This window comes from Scaptodrosophila lebanonensis, unplaced genomic scaffold (genome assembly GCF_003285725.1).
Source record: "Scaptodrosophila lebanonensis strain 11010-0011.00,11010-0021.00 unplaced genomic scaffold, SlebRS2 tig00000061-arrow-pilon, whole genome shotgun sequence".
Lineage (NCBI taxonomy): Eukaryota > Metazoa > Arthropoda > Insecta > Diptera > Drosophilidae > Scaptodrosophila > Scaptodrosophila lebanonensis.
Genome location: NW_022060554.1, coordinates 8,062,608 through 8,085,086, shown reverse-complemented (window position 1 = coordinate 8,085,086; position 22,479 = coordinate 8,062,608). Strand labels below are relative to the sequence as shown.

Here is a 22,479-nt window from a genome sequence, read left to right as displayed (position 1 = left end):
AAAAAAAAAAAAAACAAAAAGAAAACGGTGTGCTTATGAATTGGTATCTTTCAGCTTGAAACTTCGGTTTGGATGCAAAATTACAAAACAAAAATATATTCATAGGTTTTAAACGCAGACGGGGCGATCGAACCATTATATAAACATGGTGCATACCGATGTACGTATTCTTTCAAGCTCTACAGTTTTTAAATACATCAAGATTTAAATGGCCAGTTTCTCTTTAACAATTTTATGCAGAATATCAGAAGCAAAGTACATATTGCCAAAAGAAAACTGTAAATTTGGTTGTGGGAAAAGGTCCAATTAAGCTACATATGGGGGCCACTCCTTTAACGACTAATTTGTCTTAAATTTTAACGTAACCCTCGTTTCTCACAGCTAGCAAATTTTAGTGTTTTATTTGTACATATGCTACGACTTTATGTTGAAAAACAAAAATCCTCTGACATGGTTCATATTATAATCTCTATGCAAATTTTTTGACTGTGCGTCCACCACTTCCCTATATGGCAGCTAAGTAAAGTGAACTCCAATTAGCTCCGATTAATTTTTTGTAGTCCTAATAATATCGGCCTCTTTATCAATTTAGCCATTAAAAAGTTATATTTCCACCGATTTGGCGACCCCCTTCGAGTTAATTTTAAAGAAGAAATTAGGAATATGAAAGTGGGGAACAAGATCAACAGAACCGCCTTGGCGGCGCCTTTAGCTGCAGAACACTCATGTCAAGGCTACCCGCCTGGGTAAAGGTGTGCTGACTAGGATTGGATAATTGCAGCAGGGGCTGAGTTGTACCCAAGCCAACTTTGCAACGTGGACATTGTTGACTATCGGACATTAATTCGTCGAGGCATCGTTCATGCATGGCATGACCGCATGCGCCTAGGGCCAGCACATGTGTCTGCTCTGTCAGGCGATTACGACACAGCACACATCGCATGGTCGTCACCCAAAGGCCACGCCGGGCCACTTGCCGCTGCTCAGCGAAATCCGCGTGCAGATCATCGCAAAGAATTTGAGCCGCTGTACGCAACGCCTCAGTTTCTTGGCGAGAGCTCACCAGCATGCTCATTAGCAAGTCCTTAATGTCCCCAAAGCTGGTGGACAAATTGTGCGTATTCATGATCAATTGCACCAGATTATGCAGATCGATGTGCTGCGAGGCTTCGTGCAACATAGACTTGGTGATAGCCTGCAACGATTGGTTCGGTAGAATAAACTGTAGAAAATCGAACCAGCTATGCTCCAGCTCTTCGGTGGGCAGTGAGGTGGCGGCGCGTGCCAGCAGTTCTGCAATTTGCTTGGCCATCTCCGCTGAGTTTGTTGAGTCCTGCTGCACAGCTTCTCGTAACAACTCCATGGAGAGTTCGAAAGCTTTTGTATAGCTTTGCTGTTGCTCATATAAATAAATGACGGCCTTTGTGAGACCACGAGCCTGCACAATAGAAATGGCGTGTTCCACACGATATCCGACATTAGAGCGTAGAAACTGATAAACTTCGTCGGGAGATTGCATCTTGCAGTATAGCTCTAAAAGTTTTTCATGCTGCTCCGAAGTTAACGGCGCCTGGCGAGCATGCAAACTCTGCAACATGCTAAAAAGTAACCGCTCATCATTGGAATCGCTTAGCAACTGTAGTAGCTCATCAATGTGCTTAGGATAATGAAGGGCTATTATACGCACTATCTCTGTAGCGTTGATCTGTAACAGCAGGCGTAGATGAAGACTAAGCTGGGCATATATAGCGCGTTCTGGCGTGCTCACATGTCGCTCCATATAAGCAAAAACTGTTTCATGTCTCTCACTATTCTCAATATAACACTCAAGAATATTGTCATAGCGCCCCAGTCGATCTAGGAGATACTCGACCACATAAAAACAACGAGCGCGACGAGCTAGCTCTAATTGCTCCATATCATTGCTGATCTCAGCAAGACAGTTATTTGAGAGCAGCTCATGCCAAGCGCTCTCGCGCTCCGAATGCTGACGCACGCTCTCGTTGGTGATATGCTCTGTTGCCAGATATCCGAGCACCTGCTCAAGAAGCTGTTTATCTCTTGGTAGACACTGCGTCGAGATCTGCTGGGCAATAAAATTCAGCAAGCAGCCGATTTGCGACCACTGAAAGAAAGGAAGTCAAAGATAAAGCTAATGCAATGACATCCACTTTTTTAACTTACAGTTGCTTTCTCTGGCGTCATTATTTCTAGTAGGATATAGATGATGCGTTTGCGGTGTGAATAACCCAGCTCGTTGTTGAACTCGGGCTCCTGGAATGCGAGTGATATGACGTTGAGGGTCTCGCGCGTGTCAAAGGCAAGCAGAGCGCGCAGATAGGGATAGGGCAGCTCCTCTACGTCCCCGGCAGAGGAATGTTGCGAGGTAAGGCAGCGCAACACATCATGTTTGACCTGCTGCACCTGCTCCATAGGTATATCACCACTAGGATAGCCACGTCCTGCTAAACAACTTGACACATATACCAGCAAGCAATTGCCCAGTTGCGTCTGCTCCGGAGTAAGTCGCGGGAGTAGCTCCGTCAAGGCCCCGGTATAGTCTTTGAGCGCATGTGTGTTGAGATAAATCTGAGCACGATATAAATTATGACGTTTCACGGCCTTGAGCACCTGATTCAAGTCCAAACACATCCAGTCCAGCTTCAGTATCAACTGCTCAAGTTTCGCAGGCGAATGCTGCAACCAATAGTCGACCAGAGCTTGCGAGATCACGGGATTAACTGTCCGTATGTTATCCTGTTCAATGTGCTCCGAAATGTGCTGCAAGAAGAGATCGGAATTGTTGTGTAAGCGCTCCCACAGCTTCGTCCACAGCAGGTCCAGCTCGCCAACCGTAATCAGACACTGAATAATTGCACCTAGACAATACTCTGGCACTCGTGTTGTTGTCGCAATGTACTCACCAAAGAGTGCAATTATGCGCTCTTTGGCCTGGGCACGTTTACGCGGACGCTCAGCCGATGCAATGTAACCATCCAGCGCCAGTTGGCAAGCCTCTTGCCAGCGATGATTCTTCACCTATCATTGGCAATATGTCAAAATTAATTTCTTGATCTAAAGTAGTTGCCACACTTACCAAGTAACTAATACGTTCTGACCAGGAACGCACGCCAATGATATGCAGCGAACGAGCGCCAAGGACATAGAGCTGTGTGCCACGAGACACTATTGAGTTGTAACAGGCATTTGTGCCCGCCAGCGCAAAAGCGGGAGAAACATTTCCACCGGTGGCCAGACCCTTAAACTGTGCTGATCCATAGACCAGACCCGCATTGGCCATGTCCATGCACTCTAGCTCCTTACTAGAGCGCACGTCCACCAAATGCAAAATCTCTGAAGTGTCAAGCGAAGCCACCGACTTTGGGCCCAGCCAGTGGGCTGAGAGCAAACCAGTCTGGAGCTGTACATGACGTAGATACAAAAGTGTGATTCGTCCATTGGCCATAAACAGCTGATGAAAAAAGAGCTGATTGCCACGACCAACCACAATGACAGGATCCACAGAACGCGTTGTATCTGCTGCTTGAATGAGCACCAGGTGCCAAGCCAGAAGCGGCAAGCAATCAGCTGGGCCCTGCAGCGCATGGTACTTGATGACCTTCAGGCGTGGTCGTACTGTGACAATAAAATATTTAGAGAGTGTGGCTAATGCCACAATGCAGTACTGATCTAGCTCATGACGTCCTTGCGAATCCATGATGAGGGGTTCCACAGCGCAGACTTCACCACGAGCTCCCGAGAATAGGCAACGGGAGTTACAACCACGTATCCCCAGTTTTCTTGTAAAGTTGAGTGACCATACAGAACCACCGGCATCAGCACACAGTGCCAAAGAAGAGTATGAAGTCCACTTAACATGCAATACCCCCGTATTAGGAGTGATTACATCAAAAAGCTCCCGTAGCACATCCCCTGTTTGGGTGTCCAACATGATAACCAAACCACGTGCATAACCAGCAAGTAAGCGCGTCGATTCCACATTAAATGCCAGCGTGGAGACTGCCCCTTGACTGTGCTTATCCTGATGCGCCCAGCGCAACGTTTGTGTGACATCAAAGTTTAGTATGTGGCCGTGCGACGTGCCAACGGCTATGTAGGCACTCACGGCACAGGCGCTGCTTGCACCAGCATTTACTCGTTCAGCTGCCGATGCTAGCTGAGCCGAGATCCCATGCAACAGAGTGTAGCGCATTATAGAGCCGCCGCCCCCACTTCCACGTCCATCGCCCCGCACTCCGCTATCCTCGGCAATTGAAGGAGTGGGAGTAGCATGTGGTACACCCACTTCTGAGGCCACATCCGAATCCGCCTCAAATTCGCTTAGCACTGTTTCCAGCGAGGGCAGGACATCAGTGGGCGGTATGTGGAACTCAGCATCATCCAGCTATAGATAAGAAATCATTTATGAGTTTTTACCCTCACCCTTTTTGTACATACTCACATCCTCAAAATCAAGCTGCAGCGATTCGGCCAACAAGCTGTCAGTGGAGCCTCGGTCTGACTCCAGTAGAGATTGCAGCGAGGGCGCCTTTAATTGGGACATACTGCTTTCTCGGCGCCGGCACTTTTTGACCTAAAATTCACTTGCAATTCGCTTTTAATTGTGCAATGGGGCATTTGCTTCTCATTATCACTAATTCCGCCCACCAACACACATAGGCACCACTAAACAGACAAATAATATCGATGAGTCAAAAATATCGATGTTCTTTCTCTAAACATTTATACATCGCAATCAGCTGTTTCAACGACCGCATTTTACAGCACCAATCTCTCAGTCTTATCTTTGTTATTGCGCTGCGTGTTCGTTGCGGCTGTTCTAATAGGAAAATTTCCAATATCTTTTGCAATTCATATATGTACATACATTTGTATGTATATATTTTGTTATATATATATACATATATACAATCGGCATAGAACAGTGATATACATACATAAGTGAAACTGCATACGATAACTTTTGCGTTTGTTAAGTGCGTGGGTGTATTGCTTGATTAATAATTTAACAAACACCAAAATGGATGCAAAGACCAATGAATCGGTCAGGGTACGAACAAAACAACTATACTTTGACTACGAACAGGCACACGATTGGAAGCCAGAATTTGGAATAAGAGTGGAATCGCCCCCCACCTCTCCATCATTGGCCACACTGCTTCTCGACAGCATCGATAACCTGAACAAACATAACAAAGTAGATTCAAGCAGCGATGAAAAACAACCAAAAGAACAACCAGATTACGATTGGAAGTCTGACAATCACAGCAATTCGTTATCAGACAGCCGGGACTATGATACGCTATCGGGATCGGGCTCGCCGCCAAACTCTGCGTCACTTACGTCTCAGCTTTTCAACAGCCTCGAGGAGCTGAAAAATTGCCATTCTACGCATAACAAAACCCTTGCATCAATATTAACGCCCACCCTGGAGTCGGACAGCAGCAGTAGTAGCAGCATTGAAAGCTCAGGCACTGTGCAGGTCATGGGTGCTGGCGGCGGCAGCGATACAAACAGCATTTATGGCAGCAGTCAACAAACTGTCGATCAACAGGTGCTCCAATCATTAGGCTTAAGTTTGGAACTAGAGGCCGCCGACGAGCTGACGGCCACAACATACAGCTTGTTCAGTGCGCCGTCAGTGACGTCGGAGCTAATTCAAATGAACATGAACAATGACGTGGACGTAGGGGACGATGACGATAACGTTGACGACGATGCGCTGTTTACACTGCGACCGATGGACAGTCATGTGTCATTGTTGCTAACGCCCAAGTCATCCTCACCTCCTGCAGCAGCGGGAGCAGCGGTCATTTCATCATATGAAACACAATGCACAGACGCATCCCCATTAGCATCAGCATCCATTTCAATGACCGCGACAACGACAACAACGGCGACGGGAAACGATGAAGTAGTGCCCATGTCCATGTACAATCTGGACGACATTTGCTTCACGCTGGAATACCAGCTGGATCAAGATCACAAAATCGTCCAAGTGCAACCACCCACTGTGGTGTCCCTCAGCATGCTGGCACCGATACCTGAAACAACATCAGCAATAACGCCCTGTGATAATGGGCCTGTGACTATGAACACCTCTGGACTATCTGCACCAACTTCTCCTTATATTTTTACCACTGAGACGAGGTAGTAATCTTTGCACTGCTCCCCGCCTACGCCTGCACCTGCATGTCCCGCTCTGCGTTTGCCCGCCCCTTTTGGATTGCACTGCTTTGTTTTTTAATTTATAGTTTTATTTAAAGCTTGACCATTGTTTCCTTTTGTTGCTCACTTTTTGCCAATTAAGATATGCCGACAGGTGTGTGTGTGTGTGTGCACTTCAACTCACTCCGTCGGACATGCCCAGGGTCGACGGCTACGTCGCTTATTTATGCATGCCTTGCTGTCCAATTCTATCCACTGCCCACACAAATAATGTCCGTTTGTCTTAAAATTATGTGTTTTTTGTTTCCCCTCTAGTGTTCGCTCTGCAACTAATTAGAGCCAAATATTGAGTGAAAATGGCACGGCTGCTCTTTCTGTCGCATCGTCTTAGCCAAAAATTAGCAGATCTCTCAAGTTCCAATGTCCAAATTACAAGACGCGTTCGCAAAGTGTCCTAAACACTGCATGTTGTTGCTAATTGCCTGATTTGTGTTGCCGACGCCCACAAAAACAAATTCAATTTACTCTTTAAACCAAAAAACAAAAATAAAAACGCTCTACAAAGTCTTCGCCTGAGACGAAGCTATATACCCTTCACCACCACAGCAACTCTTTATTTATCTTCCACCGACTATATATGTACTTCAACGAACTACACATATAGTCTCGTGTTTCTGCACTATCTTATCTTTCCATAAAAAGCACTTGTAACTTTTTTTCACTTGGTCATCCATGGTCACCATTCGGAAACGACGAGTGGTGTCATTCCATCCATATATTTATATTTATTTATATTATATATATGTTTTATTTAAAAGCAATTTTTACATTATTTAGGTTATGTGACAGCTTCATGATATAGTTAACTTAAAATTTTACCTACATACTTACTATGTCCGCCGAAATGAGAAAAAGAGTGCAAAGTTTACTCGCAATAGCTCTAAAACAGTGGGGGATTAGTTATTGAAGCAGACAGGCAAACATCACGATTTTGATTCGTCGTGCACTGGTGATCATACACATAAATACATGCATATGTTCATCCAAACTCGTATGTACTTAGCTATAAAGTGTAGTCCACTATTCTAGCTTCTGGGTGTTACAAACTTAAGCACCAAACCATTTGACATTACATTTTTCGGTGAAGGGTATACAAATTGTATATATAGTATATTACACATACATACTGTATATTAAAAATATGGCTATGTAACGGTCTTGTGCATGTTGTTATTGTTGTGTATGCCATGTTTTGCAGCAGCTGTGCCGCTGTCTAATGGTGCTTTTTCTTGTTGTTGGACGATGATTGTATCCAAATGGTTTGTTTGGTCTAAAAATAGCATCGGCGATGAACGCATTTAGAATTCCCCCCTCCACTCTAAAAATACATACATAAATACATTCCACCATGTACTATACATACAAATTTTAGCATTAAAAAAAATGTAAGAAAAACTTTGTTCTCTATACAAATTCATTCATACTTTCTTTTGTTTAAAAGTGCCGGTTTTCTATTTGAGATACAATTTCTTAGGCTATTGTGAAATTATTTCCGAACCCAATTTTTACATGTGATACCCCATTAGACTATTCTGAGCCCATTACTGAGTCACAATACCTTATCTATACGCTTATATGAGAAACGTGGGTATATTTGTCCATATATGTACAATGTACGAGTATGTACGTATTTAAAATGTCCACAAATAGGTCTTATATGAAATCTGTTATGTTTTCATCGATGCATAATGATTACCTTAAGAAAGCGAATTTTGACTTGTGAATTTAAAAATCCATCTAGTCCAACATAGGAAAGAATATATTCATGCATAAGGCATATATTCATACACAGACGTACATATGTATATTCATACACGCATGGGTTTGACGCAGTTGTGGTCGAATAATCCGAATCTTATCAAAAACTTTTTAAAGATGTTCAAATTGTCGGAGCGTTATACAATTGGTATTATATCTAATTAATGCAATAAACTGGCCAAAATATGAATTAGACAATAACAATTAAAATGTATTCTATATTATAAATTAACAGAGATACTAACATAAGTGCAACCGAATTGAAAACGAAAAGAAAAATAGATAAGATAATTAAAATTCTCATCAAGTAGATAAGCTTCTGTTAGACTTTTTATAATTCCGTCATAGTTGCCAAAAAATGTACCAGCTAAACGGTAGTAATTGTGAAAACATGCCCGACACTATGCTCGTGCATTATGAACTACGTAGAAGCTTTTTCTTAGAAGGATGATTTTAAAGTAAATACGATGGGCATCACTATAATAAGTTAGTGACTGAACGACTTAAAAATATTTTATTTAAATTTTACATTTTGAAACAAGATAGAACTTTACAATCGAGCCCGGCAGTGGGGTGGGCTTAAAATTTATTCTGCCTGTTAAAAACTTTGCACAAACCACAAATCTAATATACCCTTCAAGTACAGAGAATAAAAATGTCAAAAGGTTAAAGGTGGAATATGGCCAGAAGATGGAATCAATCACAATCTGATGCTTGTAAAAGAGTACATTCTATTCGAATACATTCCCTTTGTTTTTTACATTTTTTATTCACCGCTGTACAAAAAGGTACTTTCATACGTTCATACTCATATAATTGGGGGGAATTTTTACATGTTCTTATTTTCGTGTGGAACAGTAATCGTATTGATATCTTCTTTCAAAAATTGAGAGCGACTTGCTTAGTTGTTGCTAGGTCGAAGTAAACATATAATTTCTCTTGTTACTTTTATTTTAGTTTTTGTTAAATACAATAATTTTTAAATTTTTCATCTGTTTTCCCTTGCCGTGCCCTCCCTCAGCTCTTAGTACGTCCATTCTATTTTTATAAACATGAGTGTTCTTCAATCATAATTCTCATTTTTCAGCACTCGCTCTACAGGCGATTCCCCCGTGCAATCCCCTTGACGTTGTTGACGATGACACACAGTGGGGCCTTAAGGCTGAAACAGATTTTAAAAATCAAAAATATCATGATCAGTAATTTCAGTAATATAAATACATATCTGATAGAAATTTGTCCAGAGATTAACTTAATGGTTAAAAACAAAATGAAAATTATATTTTAGGGGATATGCACTCCCAAATTTGACCTTTTGACCTACATAAGAGCTTATGTATGTACATAAATGTATAAAAACTATCCAAAAAATATCCAACTTTCTATAGTTATTTTTCAACTGTATCTTTCAAATTCAATGAAATTATAATGAAAATCTCTATTCGTTCAGAAGTTATGATTTTTGTAAAGAAAATATTCAGAAGGCCCCACTGTGCGACAGTTCGACATGTTTGCCGTCGGGGTGGTTGTCTATAGAGAAAGGGCGTATTGGAGGGGTGGGTCCTACGGCCACAACTTAGGCCGCCCGCGCTCGGTCAGTCATTCGAATAGTCAGAGGATGGGGGTCGCCCACGCATTTGTTGTTTTGCCAATCAGTTCTTCTGTCTGTGTGCTTTCCTTTCTCATATTTTGTTTTTAGTTACTTTATAGTTCGGTGTCGTCTGTTTTTTGACCATGACAATATTAAATATTAATTAATCTGGTTATTAAAGCTCAAAGGCTTCCAGTGCAAAAATCCAATGCTTTATTTCTGTTGAAGATTTGTTCATAATATTATTGTTTGTGGGTTGTCTTGTTTCTAACATAACTAATCTGCCTGCTTGAAGTTTATTTAGCAAATACATTGTATGTATACATTGTATATACTTATAAATTGTACTTGGTGTATATATTTGAGCATTTAATCTATACATACGAGCGCGCAACATTTTAACGGCCCACTGACACAAATTTTGCGCTACCCCAATTTATTTGTTTCCAACTGGCAAACCCCTTGATATGTACATATATACAATTTGTTCGTACATTCAAAATATAAATCGTTGCATTATTCGCTGAATTTCTAGCTACGTGGACGAACAGAATGAGCCAGACAATGATGATGATGAACAGCTGGCTCATTGCATACGTCCCGGCGCCTTGCACAAGGACAGGGAAGACGATCAGCTCATGGCCTATGAGGTACCCCCAACTATCAAGAGCAGGCTTGCCAAAAAGCCAATTGTCCAGATGCGCCAATCTTTTTTATATTTGCGTATGTTTGAACGTGTGCCGTAACTAACGCTTTACTATGTAGTGCCATTTATCGATAATGATAGCAAGTAACGTTTATAGCACTCTAGCCATGTAACCAACGGGGCCGTCAGGCCAAAAAATACGCCGATGTCGTCGCTTTTCTTTGATTCTTAACCAAATGTTCCGTAGCGCGGTGCGTAGTTTGTAGTTAATTGATGTCTGTCTGTCCCAAAATTTCAGCAACTTTAAATACACATACATACATATGTATATATCTTAATATTATCATTGCTTTTGTTACCTTCCCGCACGTCACCTTTCCATTCCTACATCGCATGCACTCTTGTAACTCGTCCAATTAACAACCATTAGCAATACTTACCGACCTAATGACTTCTTGAAACTTGCGACTTTGTTAATACACGTGTATATATATTTATCATAATGTTTCATACATTTTTCTATGTGAATCTAATTTGTATTAATTTAATTGCTCGGCACGCAGAGTTCCGATGAAGCCCTTAGCCGTTATAGATGCAACTATGAGAATTGTAATCGCAGCTATAGCACGATTGGAAATTTACGCACGCATTTAAAAACGCACACAGGTGAGTTCTGTTGGTAACCATAAAAATACTATATTACACAAAAGGAATATACTGGGATACATACATATGTATGTAAAATTTTTATAAATTTGCAAAGGCACTTCTTTTAAATATTTCATGATAATAGAGGCTGATTTTCAGGAAAGGAGCTACTGTTATGATCTAGGCCAGACTAGTATGTACATAATGGTTTGTTCTATACCACAATTTCTTGTACTAGTTGTATTTAATTAAAAGTTTAAAAAATACGCAGCTGTGACACACACAATGAGTCTTATTTATATTAATGTGTACCCGCATTTTTTACCTCTGCATTGGCAAAATTTAGAATTTTCAATTGTATGTCACTTCGCGTAAACTCATCGACCCGATTCAATATACTTTCCAGATATTTATAAAATGGATCTTGTTCACCTAAGTGCGATGCAGAAGAAGGATTATTCTGGACATCATTTTCCGGGTCTATCTTTTTCTTTAAAACGTCCTCCAATAGACCCATAACCTTTAAAAATTCCGCATGGGCGTTTTCCATTAATTTGTTCTGTTTTCCACTGGCAATTTCTATAATTTCAGCTGAATTAGACTCTCCACTGAACGTCTCATTTGTATATTCTGTTAAGTTGGCTGCCAAATCGTCATCTTGGATTTTACGCAATTTGGTTTTAGGCAGCTCAGTTGTATTATTTAAATTCGAATCCTGATTTTCATAGTCCACTGAGGGCAGGACCTCGAAGTCCACTTGACAGTCTTCATTAGTGCTAGTATGTAGAAAAATATCTAGTTATATAAAAACCACTTTTATGTAAGAAAACGAACAGACATACCTACGCGGTTTGATATGATCTTTAAGGAAGCTTAACTGTTCAAAGTAGCGCCACTGCACATTATGATCCATATCGTCTTTGTGATATTCACGCACATAACCATCTCGAAGGGTTTTCCAACGGCATTGGCAGTGCTTAACTGCATAAAATTAAGTTTTGGATATATTTTGTTAATATTTTTTTTCCAATATATTCACATAATAACCTACCTGGCTGTCCACAAGCTGCAGAAATACTGGCCCACGCTTTGTCCCTTTTGTAACGGTTGCGAAAACCAAAATCTGACTTATTATATAAACACGAATGGTGTTTTACGCTGTTTATTAATTTCTCCTCAAAAGCGTCGCTCATTTTTTAAAAGTTCGCTATTGTTAAACAAAATGTATGCATGCGTGCGTGCGCGTCGGCATCGAAATTATTGAAGCAGCTGTTCTGTTTGCCGGCATTTACCAACACTAACAGTGCTGCCAATATTGAGATTTGTCAAAATAGCTACCACAATGCACGCGTGTAAAAATCCGTTATGTTCGACTTGCCTTGTGTTAGCAGCCGTCATTATGCATATTTTAGTGGAACAATATTTTAATATTTCTACATTTCAAGAATAGAGTGGGCACTAAAATTAGTGTGTGTGTATGTATGCATTTCAGGTGACTACAGCTTTAAATGCAGCGAGGAGGGTTGTGGCAAAGCCTTCCTCACCTCGTACAGCCTTAAAATACACGTACGAGTGCACACCAAAGTGAAGCCCTATGAGTGTGATGTCACCGGTTGTGATAAGGCCTTTAACACGCGCTACAGGTAAGCAAGAATCAAACCTACATACTTATATGTATATACGATGTATCTATGTACTACTCGATTAGGTTGTTATCAATTATATTATAACCTACTAGTGTCATATTTTGTTTGACATACAAGTTATTAACGGTATTGTACAAAAGTATATACATACATACATACACATGACTAAACGAATCTTGATCAGGGACTCACCGGTCTATTTCAATCACTATTTTTTGTAAAGTGTTTCCTGTTTATTACTACCACACCCAAGTATAAATGAGTGTTGTAGATTAATCTTACGAAATTAACAATAATTTATTTGAATATATTGTTTTGTTAAAATCGTTATATCATTTACATAGCTACAATGCGTGTCTCCAAGGGCGTAGGCAGCTTTTACCAAAAGGGGGCCAAAAAACTAACATTTTGATTAAATAATGCACGATGAATTAAAAAATTTTTTTTTTGCATATGATCAATGAAAACACTTCAACAAATACAACTCAGTTCCATTCTAAGGCGAAATAGTGCGTTATAATAATGAACGTGTGCCCCTCTGCCTACGCCCTTGCGTGTCTCGCAGGAAATAATGAATAAGCGAAAGTAAATCAAGAATATTTATACACGTACGTACATACATATAATAATACCACAGACTAAGATAAGTTAATTATTATTATTGACTTTTAAAAATAAACATGTACATATACATACACATACATACGCACATATACTTTATACAATATACATACGTACATATAATACAATCGAAAACTTTCCTACTTTTTATCAGGCTTCACGCCCACTTACGTCTGCACAACGGCGAGACATTCAATTGTGAAATATGCCAAAAATGTTTTACAACTTTGAGCGATCTTAAAAAACATATGCGTACGCATACACAGGAACGTCCATACAAGTGTCCAGAAGGCGATTGCGGCAAGGCGTTTACAGCCTCTCATCATTTAAAGACGCACAAGCGCACGCACACCGGTGAAAAGCCCTATCCCTGTCAGGAGAACAGTTGCCAGAAATCATTCAGCACCTCGCACAGCCTGAAGTCGCACAGGAAGACACATCAGCGTCAGTTGCTCAACAAGGGCAAAAAGAAATCGAAACGGGCACAAAAATTGGCGATGGCACAGTCTTTTATTGATCATCAAATGGAGCAGGTTGAATCTTCAATTAACGCAATAGATACAAATGAAATGCCACCTATTAATCCAATCAATCAATGTTCAGAGGCGATCACTGATGACCGCGATGTTATACTCCAAACCCTTAATACCAGTGCAGAGGTATCCAATGTATACATTGTGCCAAAATTTGAGCCTGTGACGTTGCCGGAAACATCGCAAGCATATCAATTATCTTTTGCTGCAGAGGAAGAAATCCCAAGTCCGTGGATTGATGCCGGTGTGCTCGTATCTAAGCCAATTATCCCCGTTTCACCGCTTACTTCTACCTGCGTGGCTTTGCCTACCGAAATGCCTAGCTTTGTGGATCTGAAATCGAATTTTGGCAATGCAGTGAGCGGCCAAATGGATACGATGTCTACGCCGCCAGCTGCGGATATGGAAATGGTGCCAAACGCAACAAACAATCCTACAATGACATCGCTGGAACTTAACCAGCAGAACATTGAGGATCTATTAAAGGACGACAGTCTTGACAATGATGAAGACATGGAAACTGAGTCGTTACTTAACGATATACTCATGACCATTGACAACAACAGTGCATTGTTGCAGGCGACGCTGCATCAAGCGGCGCAGGTGCCTGACGATGCCTCTGGTCTGGTCGAATTGGATATAAGGGACAATAAGCCAACACTCAAACAGATCACGGCAGATGCAGGCATCTGCAATTGTACCAATTGTAAGTGCGATTCAAAGCAGAACTGCAATGGTGGAGATTGTGTTGCTAGCGAATGCGGGCCAGGACCGGCTGCCATAAACCAAACAAACGGCAAAGCAGCAATGTCAAAAGTGGCGACCACAACAATGACGAGGACGAACGGTGGAAAACGAATCTGTGGCAGTACCAACGTCATGAAAAAAGTGAGTAAGCGTGAGGCGGAAATGAATCAAAACATAGAGGATGTTGCTTTGCTGCTGCAAAATTTGGCTTCCATGAGTAGCGGTGGTGCAGGCGGTGGTGGTAGTTGCTGTGGTGGCGGTGCAACAAAGCCTTCGCCGGTCAATCTTCCAGCAGCTGGTGGATGCTGTTCGGCAAGTACGCCCGCGCCGCCAGTAAGTGGTTGCTGTGCGCCCAAGGTCGCGCCAACAACAGAGAACTGTTGCGGCGGATCGACTGCACCGCCTAGTTATGGTTGCTGTTCCGGGAATAAGCCTGCACCGCCGCCACCTACCACCGTCACCGCCACAACCGCGAGCGCCACCAATGCCTTGAAGAGCAACGCTTGCACTTGCAAGAGTCCCGCCGAGGGCGTGGCCAACGGCTGCTGTGTTGTCATCTGCATCAAAACGCTGCAAGCTCTGCGCAAAGTTCTTACGCGCCGGAATCTGAACCTAATGCTTTGCCCTCAACAGAACTAAGCCAACAAAATAATCAAAGTTTGTACATTTTTGCAATGCCTAATGATCCGAACATGTGAGACCAAAACCTTATAACCAAGTATTGTGCCTTTTAAGTATTGTCTTTTGTTATTCAAAAAATTAAAATATATATGTAAGTACTCGTACGAAATGGCAAAATATTTGTCGTATAGGTCCAAGGTTTTAGAAATTGAGATTGTTCCAGCATTCTTATGTTCTTAACACTGAATTCCTTAATGTCCAAAAACCATTTGTCAAAATGTAGATCCCAGAAGAAATCCATCCAAGTTATACTCCAACCGGGATGTACCAGAAACTTATACAATTTTCCAAAATTATTTATTGCCTTTAAATAACTTTTGAAATAGCCAAATCTACATCTGTTTATCGAGGGACTCTTTTCTCGGTGCACTTTTAAACTAACCGCCAATAATACAAAATTGTATAATATTTTTGTTTTTTTGCTATGTTAACCATTTATATCAGATTTAATGCTTCATATTACACTAAATTTATAAATACATAAATACAAATATTATAATCAAGGATATCATTTGTAAAAGTCGAATAAACCATAAAAATAAAACTGCTGTTTTTTATAATTCTTTGTTATGGATGTATTTTTGTTAATATTTTGAGCGCGATCCGGAATGCAGCTTTATAAAAATGACGCTAAACCTTTTCTAATACCACGCCGCACACTGAACACACAACATATGAAATAAACGCCCCTAACTTGATTTGAACTCTACCTTATCTAATCCTCGCCAGCTGGTATGGCTTCCTCTAGACGGCGCACGAACTTAACACGCAACTCCGTCACATTGTCGCCTTTCAGTTGATCCTGCGAAGCAGAAATGAACAAGTAAGATGGCTATTGTCGAGATTTATCGACTATAGGACTACCCTGCACCCAGTTGGTGCATTATGTTTACACTCGCCCTTTGCCTAAGCTATACTATACAACTAAGGATTATTTTACTATTCAGCTTTACATTTGAAGCGAATATTTTTTGAAAAATCAAGACACATTCACGGATGATCTTTCCCCGATACAATTATGTAATTTTAAAGGACTTGTTGAAAACATAGAACTTAAGAAAATAATTTTCCCTGTTTCACGAAAAATCATGTGCCGATATCTTAAGAAAATAAAGCAATTGTAAGCCTATTAAGCTCAGAAGTATTTTGCAACTCTATCTTTAAAACAAAAAACTTGTTATGGATTTTAAGGAAAGAAAGTCTTGTTTTAGCGGAAGACAACTATTCGAATTGTTTTCGATTTGGTATTTCGCCTTCTAAGGAATATAAAATTACTTTTATGTAACATCTTAAGCGAAACTTTATAAACTGGCTAGCCCAGTGGGTGCAGGGTATAAAAGGTGTGAGAGCCAGACAAACACTAAAGCACGCGCTTCCTTGCACTTGGACAATTAGCAACAGCAAACGCAAATTTGTTACCTTCTTACCTGCACAAACCAGCACTGCACCTCCAGTTGGACCATTTCGAGGGCCCCACGTATGCATCCACTTAGTATAGCGCTGTAGCGCAAATTACTCAAATCCGCAGGCAATTCGACAAATTCGGTCAACGGATTCGTGTCGAAGAGCAGCGAAAATTCGTCGGAGGCAGCGGACCAATTAGATATGGTCGGCTGTATGTTTAGGTACATGCGAAAAGCTTGCTGTATGCGATCCGCCGTTTCCCGCATTTCTAGACAACGCGGCGCTGAAGTACGCGCCAGAAAATCCTCGATGAGACGCATGCCCATGTTGTATCCGATGCGTTCCAGCTGTTTGTTAACGTCTTCTACATTCTCAAAGTCGCGTAGCATTTGTGTTACCAGGGCACCATAGGTAAGTGTCAAAAATTCCGAGTTCTGTGTGTGTATGAAAAGAACAGACAAGCAAATTGCAATGAAGAAACAAGGACTTTCTCACAATATATCAAAAAAGAATTGTACAAATGGGACGCTCTCGTATTAACAGTGGCGATTACTTCTCATATACTACATAAATACACATTTATTTTAAAATTGTGTACATTTGAGGGAGCTAAAGTCCAATATTAAATCACTTACTCTAAATTATTTCTATTGCTCGCTCTAACGAGCACTTATAATAGTTTAAACTACATAGTTCTATGCATTGAAAGATATATAAATATGCGCAATGTATTTTGATTGCAGATATTGTTTGTGCAATTCAAGAGAGCACTTTGATCGCTGATCAATGTTTTATTTAATTCAGATCGTCCAATCGCTATTTAGCTTTCATACAAAGGTATCAATTTAGTTTTTGTCTATTCATATAAACGGTCATGAAACGAGAATCATGTTTTTTAAATTTTAAAAACCCCGTATCTTAATTATAAATGAATTTGTCGGATTACTAAGCTTAACGAAAATATATATATTTACAATTTGAGCTAATGGCTTTCAGGCATCGTAGTACATTTGGACAATGAAACGATTTTTTAAACTGTTCGCATATGAACTGTGTTAAACGAATTTCAGAGGTTTTATCTATTAAATCTACAATTGATAAAATTTGTATCAAAGCCTGCCATTTTTTAGATCTCGAATAAATAATATTAGCGCATAATATAATATAAATAATATCTACACTAGTTTTGTTCAAGTCTTGTTCTTATATTGGTCTTATTGAGCGCTACATTTCTACACAAACCGCATTTTGCTCGTTTAGTATTTATCATAAGATATGCTCGTATAAATATAAGTTGTCAAGCAACACACAATATATTTAAGTTAGTGATCTGTATCTTATTATAACTTAAACGAAGATGATGGGTTCTGTTAGGATAAGCCCAATATAAAAACATGACTTCGCAACTCTCATAATCTACACATTTTAACGTCCAATGTCAAACTACTCCGCCTTTATGGCCGTTATCGTTATGCTCGGCGTCTGGTGTGGAGCTATCAACTTGGGCGGTGCTCGTGCCGTGCCCCGACTCAGTGTGGCACCTCCACTAGGCGCTAAGGGCATGCTGCTGCCATCCAGTCCAGCTTGGTCACCTTTCTCCTGCGCCGAATGAAAACGACCGCCTTCACCGCGCATGCGATTCATGGCGTGTCGATGCCGAGATTCATGCAAATATTTGCAACGTTCCTTTGGTATGCGTGACTCTAGCTTGGCACGCGCCTTTCGACGTATTAGTATGCGTTTGTACTGTTTTGCATTAACATAGAGTGGCTCCTCGTCGGGCTCACCCTTGGAGTTCTCATCCTCGCCGGTATCAATTGTGTTTGTTCCCGTTGTGCTGGTGCTCACTTCATTGGAAGCGTTGCTAGCAGCCGATGCGGATGTCCCTGTTCCGGACACTGTCTGTGCCTGTACCTGCTGCTGTTGTTGTGCGCTTACATTATTGGACGACGCATTATTACTATTGTTAGCGGCAGCATTGGCAGCAACTGCTGCAGCATTCACTGCCGCCATTGCGGTCTGTGGAACCATAATTATCTGTTGACCCACCGCAGATGCTGTTTGAGTTGTCGCTTGCCCGGCACTTGGTGCCGGAGTAATTTGCACTAATTGCCCATTGATGTTAAGATAGTGAGGCGTGGGCGCACTCACAGCTGCTGCCGCCGCTGCTGCCGCATTTGGATCGAGGGCAGTAATCGTAGGTGTCTGATAAAATATGGTCTGCCCATCGGGCAGTTGCATCACTTGCATCTGTGGTGCTTGCTGCGCTTGCAACATGATTTGATTTGCCTGCAATGGTATCAGTTGCGGCTGCAGTCCCGCAGCGGCCGTCTGCGCTTGGGGCTGTTGGCCAATGATGATTTGTGCGGCACCCGCTGGCAGGAGCGGCATTCCAATGACCTGTATGGGCTGCGGCTGTGCTGCATTAACTCCAGATGAGGCGGCACTGTTAACATTCGCATTGTTCGTGTTTGTATTGTGACTGTTGTTGCTGTTGCTGTTTGCGGCGGTGTTCATTCTTGTCGTGGTTGCAGTGCGGTTATTGTGAAAATGGTTTTCCATAGTCTGATGCAGGTTGCACTATTGTGCACTCACACACACTTACTGGAAAAGCGAATGAAGCCGATTTTGAGGGTGGCTCTTCAGTATTGTTGTTGTACTTAGTCTAGGGCCAAAGCTAACCTTACAGCTAAAATGGGAGAGTGAATATCAATCCCTGTTGCATGCCCATTCAACTTACCACTTTTTTTGCGTCAAGTCTTAAGGCTTGCCGCGACATTTTTGTGCTGTTTTCAATTTCCAGGGATTTTAAAATTACATGAGAAACGCAAAACAATTACAATTTCAATCGCGTGTGCCACTGTACAGTGCCGAATAGTCTGTCTTTTTAGGAGTTGCCTTCGATTGGTATGTTTCGATAGCAACAGTGTTGCATCCGAAACATCGCGTTCTGCTGCCTCTTTAATCGATGTACGTGTGGGTCAATGTTCAAATATCGTATTGTTGTAAATACAACGAAGCAACCTCTAAAGGATTATGGCTTCCACGGGACTGTTGGTGGTGTCTAATATAAAGCATCTGGGTACATCGTTGCGGAGCATCGAGAAGTACGTTAGCTCATTGTACATAGCATTAAATGTGTCAACATGTGGAGCAAAACAGGAAATTCAACCGCCACCACCACCTGTTTGGGGCCGCCTTATATCACAGGTTTATGCCGACAGTAGTAGCTATGTGGGCAATAATATTGACTTGAGGGTGCTGGTGACACCTCTAAAGCCCTTCGATTCTGCTTCTGGTTTAGTGAAGTTGCATAAAACAGTGGATGTTTTGTTTTCTGATGCACATCAGCCGGAACTTTGCGAGAGTTGGCGAAGAACCCTTAACATAACCAAGCCCACTATTTTTCTTCAAGACACGGACATGAATGACTTGGCTACGTTGGAAAGCAGCCCGCAGGAGGTAAAGGTTTATCCAAATGTAGTGTTAGGTGGAACTTTTGACCGCATACATATTGGCCACAAGATCTTCTTGACCCAGGCAGTGCTACGTGCTACCCAGCGCCTTGTGGTAGGCGTTACAACAGCCACCATGACTAAATGTACATTGACTCATATTCTATATAAGAAACTGCTACTCAATCACTATATTTTTTATCATAGCTAAGACATTGCCTTATCTGATTTTGCCCGTAGAGGAGCGAATTGCACAACTACGTGATTTTCTCATGGATATTGATTCAACGCTACAGTATGATATTGTTCCCATAGATGATCCATTTGGGCCGACACAGCATGATCCGGACATGGACATGATTGTTGTAAGTGCCGAAACTTTTCGTGGAGGCCAGAAGGTCAACGAGATTCGCAGTTCAAAACATCTTAGCCAACTGGATATTTTTGTAATTGACATTGTGGAAAGCAATGTCAGCGATAGCATACACGAGTCGAAGGTCAGCTCGAGTAACACGCGCATTGATCTTCTTGGCACACGATGGCGTAAACCTGAGCCTCGACCAAATCTTCCTGCAGTTCCCTACATTATTGGCCTGACGGGTGGCATTGCCTCGGGTAAAAGCAAAATGGCTGAGCGCTTAGGCAAATTAGGCGCCCATGTCATTGACTGTGACAAGGTTGCCCATGATGTCTACGAGCCTGGCCAGACGTGCTATGAGAAGATTGTGAAGCACTTTGGTAATCATATATTAGCTATGGATGGTCGCATTGATCGAACAAAACTGGGTCCTATAGTCTTTTCAAATACAAAAGAGTTGCAAACACTCAATGACATTGTTTGGCCAGAACTAATGGTAGAAGTAAAGAGGCGTTTGGCTGTCTTAAGTTCGTTACCCACACCCCCTAAAGTGGTTGTCTTAGAGGCAGCGGTTTTGCTGCGTGCTGGTTGGGAAACTGAGTGTCATGAAGTGTGGTCCATGGTTGTGCCTCCTGAGGAGGCGGTACGGCGCATAATTGAGCGCAATGGGCTTAGTGAAGAGGAGGCATGCAAACGTCTGTCCAACCAAGTGCCCAATAGCGAAATTGTAGCAAAATCTAATGTAATTTTCAGCTCCCAATGGGATTACGACTTTACGCAGAAGCAGGCAGAACGCGCATGGAATATGCTGAACAAAGAACTTAACTCGCGACATAGTAGTCTGTGACGAAAAAACAGTACGGCATTTTCTTGTTAAACACAGTAAAATATGCTATTTCAACATTGTATGCATTTGTTTGTGTAGTTATTTTTTTTCGTAGCTTTAGGTCGAAATGTTAATAAAGAGAAATGCGTACTACAATTGTTAAATAAAAACGCTCCAAATTTCAATTGAACAGCCCTCGTGGGTAGTCCAGGTGTGTTCATTTTGTCTGCATTGTTGAAACAGGCCCATCATTTAGTGACTCTCACCCTTTTTACCGGCCACTCGTTTGAATTCATTCATCTTGGTGGTCATAATAGGTGATCCGATGAAACCAATATAGTCTATTTGCGTCACCTCACCGCCAGACTGATTATTCTTCACAAATATTTGTATGTTCTGTACATTCTGGAATTTAACATAGCGCAAATTGACAGGCTGGCCGTTTTCGAGTTCCTTTTCGCCCAGGCTGAAATTGTATTTAGAAATATAGTGGACATTTTCACATTTGCTGCAGCTAGAAGCCTACGTCAAATCCTGCACGCTGCTCATGGACTCGGCCATGTCAAAGTCTATGGTACGCGGTTGATTAATGAACAACTTAACGTCCTTGGGTCCCAATTGGGGAGGAGCCTTGAGCTTCAGAGAGTGTATCTTCACCGCCTGATTGAATGTGATTGACAAAATCAACTGCTCATCGCAGTCAGATTGCAAGTAACCGCCGGCGGAAGCCAGAGCATGCTTTAGATTATGATCGTCGGCTTCGTTCAAGCACTCGCATTCTTGCTTTGAAATGAATGTGTTTAGCTCCATCTGCAGAGGAATGGAATAAATATTAAATATTGTAAAAACAATGTAATGTGGGCACCCACCAGTCCCTGGCCGTAGTCCTCGCCAGATTCATCCACATCTGCACTACCAATATGTTCTTGTATCTTGGCTTCCAGAGCATTGATGTCTGCGCCCTGTACACGATCGATTTTGGTTCTGTTTCTGTAAAATATAAACGTGGGCATGGCGGACACGCCTTGACCGGCTGCCGTGTCCTGGCACTTGTCCACATCTACTTTCAAAAATATTGCTCTGGGATACTTATTGGGCAACAGTTCGAAATGCGGAGCTATTTGGCGGCAAGGACCACACCATGTTGCTGTGAAGTCGACCACAACCAAACGCACGCCGGCTTGGGCAAGTTCGGCCTGGAAATGTGATTCGTCGTTAACTACACGCACGGACATCTTAAACGCAGAAGTATATTTGTTTCAGCAGAAGATGACTGGCATCTACGAGAGCGAGAGTTAAACATTCACCACGGCGCG

At 41.7% G+C, this 22,479-nt stretch overlaps 7 protein-coding genes across 10 annotated transcripts; 2 read left to right on the top strand and 5 right to left on the bottom strand.

The window, feature by feature from the left end:
* Positions 1–24: 24 nt before the first annotated feature.
* Positions 25–4,652, bottom strand: LOC115624674 (vacuolar protein sorting-associated protein 8 homolog). The gene is made up of 4 exons (XM_030519471.1): positions 4,463–4,652; positions 3,098–4,405; positions 2,185–3,039; positions 25–2,125 (listed from the first exon to the last, which is right to left on the bottom strand). Exons 1-4 carry the CDS (start codon positions 4,562–4,564, stop codon positions 683–685), a joined length of 3,708 nt encoding a protein of 1,235 aa, XP_030375331.1. The 5' UTR covers positions 4,565–4,652; the 3' UTR covers positions 25–682.
* A 312-nt stretch (positions 4,653–4,964) lies between these two features.
* On the top strand, positions 4,965–15,664 carry LOC115624972 (zinc finger E-box-binding homeobox 1). 2 transcript variants are annotated; one of them, XM_030519823.1, is made up of 5 exons: positions 4,965–6,171; positions 10,134–10,248; positions 10,808–10,910; positions 12,385–12,535; positions 13,314–15,664. In XM_030519823.1, exons 1-5 carry the CDS (start codon positions 5,042–5,044, stop codon positions 15,076–15,078), a joined length of 3,264 nt encoding a protein of 1,087 aa, XP_030375683.1. In that variant the 5' UTR covers positions 4,965–5,041; the 3' UTR covers positions 15,079–15,664. The 2 variants fall into 2 exon arrangements, with proteins under 2 accessions (XP_030375683.1, XP_030375684.1); XM_030519824.1 differs by lacking the exon at positions 10,134–10,248 and having other exon boundaries at positions 4,965–5,575.
* LOC115624978 lies at positions 11,143–11,988 on the bottom strand. The gene is made up of 2 exons (XM_030519833.1): positions 11,735–11,988; positions 11,143–11,668 (listed from the first exon to the last, which is right to left on the bottom strand). Exons 1-2 carry the CDS (start codon positions 11,803–11,805, stop codon positions 11,194–11,196), a joined length of 546 nt encoding a protein of 181 aa, XP_030375693.1. The 5' UTR covers positions 11,806–11,988; the 3' UTR covers positions 11,143–11,193.
* Positions 15,665–15,670: 6 nt separating the features above from the next.
* On the bottom strand, positions 15,671–19,393 carry LOC115624979 (trafficking protein particle complex subunit 3). Its single transcript, XM_030519834.1, has 3 exons — positions 19,265–19,393; positions 16,548–16,958; positions 15,671–15,922 (listed from the first exon to the last, which is right to left on the bottom strand). Exons 1-3 carry the CDS (start codon positions 19,301–19,303, stop codon positions 15,836–15,838), a joined length of 537 nt encoding a protein of 178 aa, XP_030375694.1. The 5' UTR covers positions 19,304–19,393; the 3' UTR covers positions 15,671–15,835.
* LOC115624975 (nuclear transcription factor Y subunit alpha) lies at positions 17,256–19,382 on the bottom strand. 3 transcript variants are annotated; one of them, XM_030519828.1, is made up of 2 exons: positions 19,265–19,382; positions 17,256–19,213 (listed from the first exon to the last, which is right to left on the bottom strand). In XM_030519828.1, exon 2 carries the CDS (start codon positions 19,084–19,086, stop codon positions 17,968–17,970), a length of 1,119 nt encoding a protein of 372 aa, XP_030375688.1. In that variant the 5' UTR covers positions 19,087–19,213; positions 19,265–19,382; the 3' UTR covers positions 17,256–17,967. The 3 variants fall into 3 exon arrangements, with proteins under 3 accessions (XP_030375688.1, XP_030375687.1, XP_030375690.1); XM_030519827.1 differs by having other exon boundaries at positions 17,256–19,128; XM_030519830.1 differs by having other exon boundaries at positions 19,268–19,301.
* A 126-nt stretch (positions 19,394–19,519) lies between the features above and the next one.
* LOC115624973 (bifunctional coenzyme A synthase) lies at positions 19,520–21,319 on the top strand. The gene is made up of 2 exons (XM_030519825.1): positions 19,520–20,125; positions 20,187–21,319. The coding sequence occupies exons 1-2, from the start codon at positions 19,561–19,563 to the stop codon at positions 21,182–21,184; spliced, it is 1,563 nt and encodes a 520-aa protein (XP_030375685.1). The 5' UTR covers positions 19,520–19,560; the 3' UTR covers positions 21,185–21,319.
* Positions 21,226–22,454, bottom strand: LOC115624977 (thioredoxin-like protein 1). The gene is made up of 3 exons (XM_030519832.1): positions 22,033–22,454; positions 21,690–21,973; positions 21,226–21,629 (listed from the first exon to the last, which is right to left on the bottom strand). Exons 1-3 carry the CDS (start codon positions 22,396–22,398, stop codon positions 21,416–21,418), a joined length of 864 nt encoding a protein of 287 aa, XP_030375692.1. The 5' UTR covers positions 22,399–22,454; the 3' UTR covers positions 21,226–21,415.
* Between the last annotated feature and the right edge of the window lie 25 nt (positions 22,455–22,479).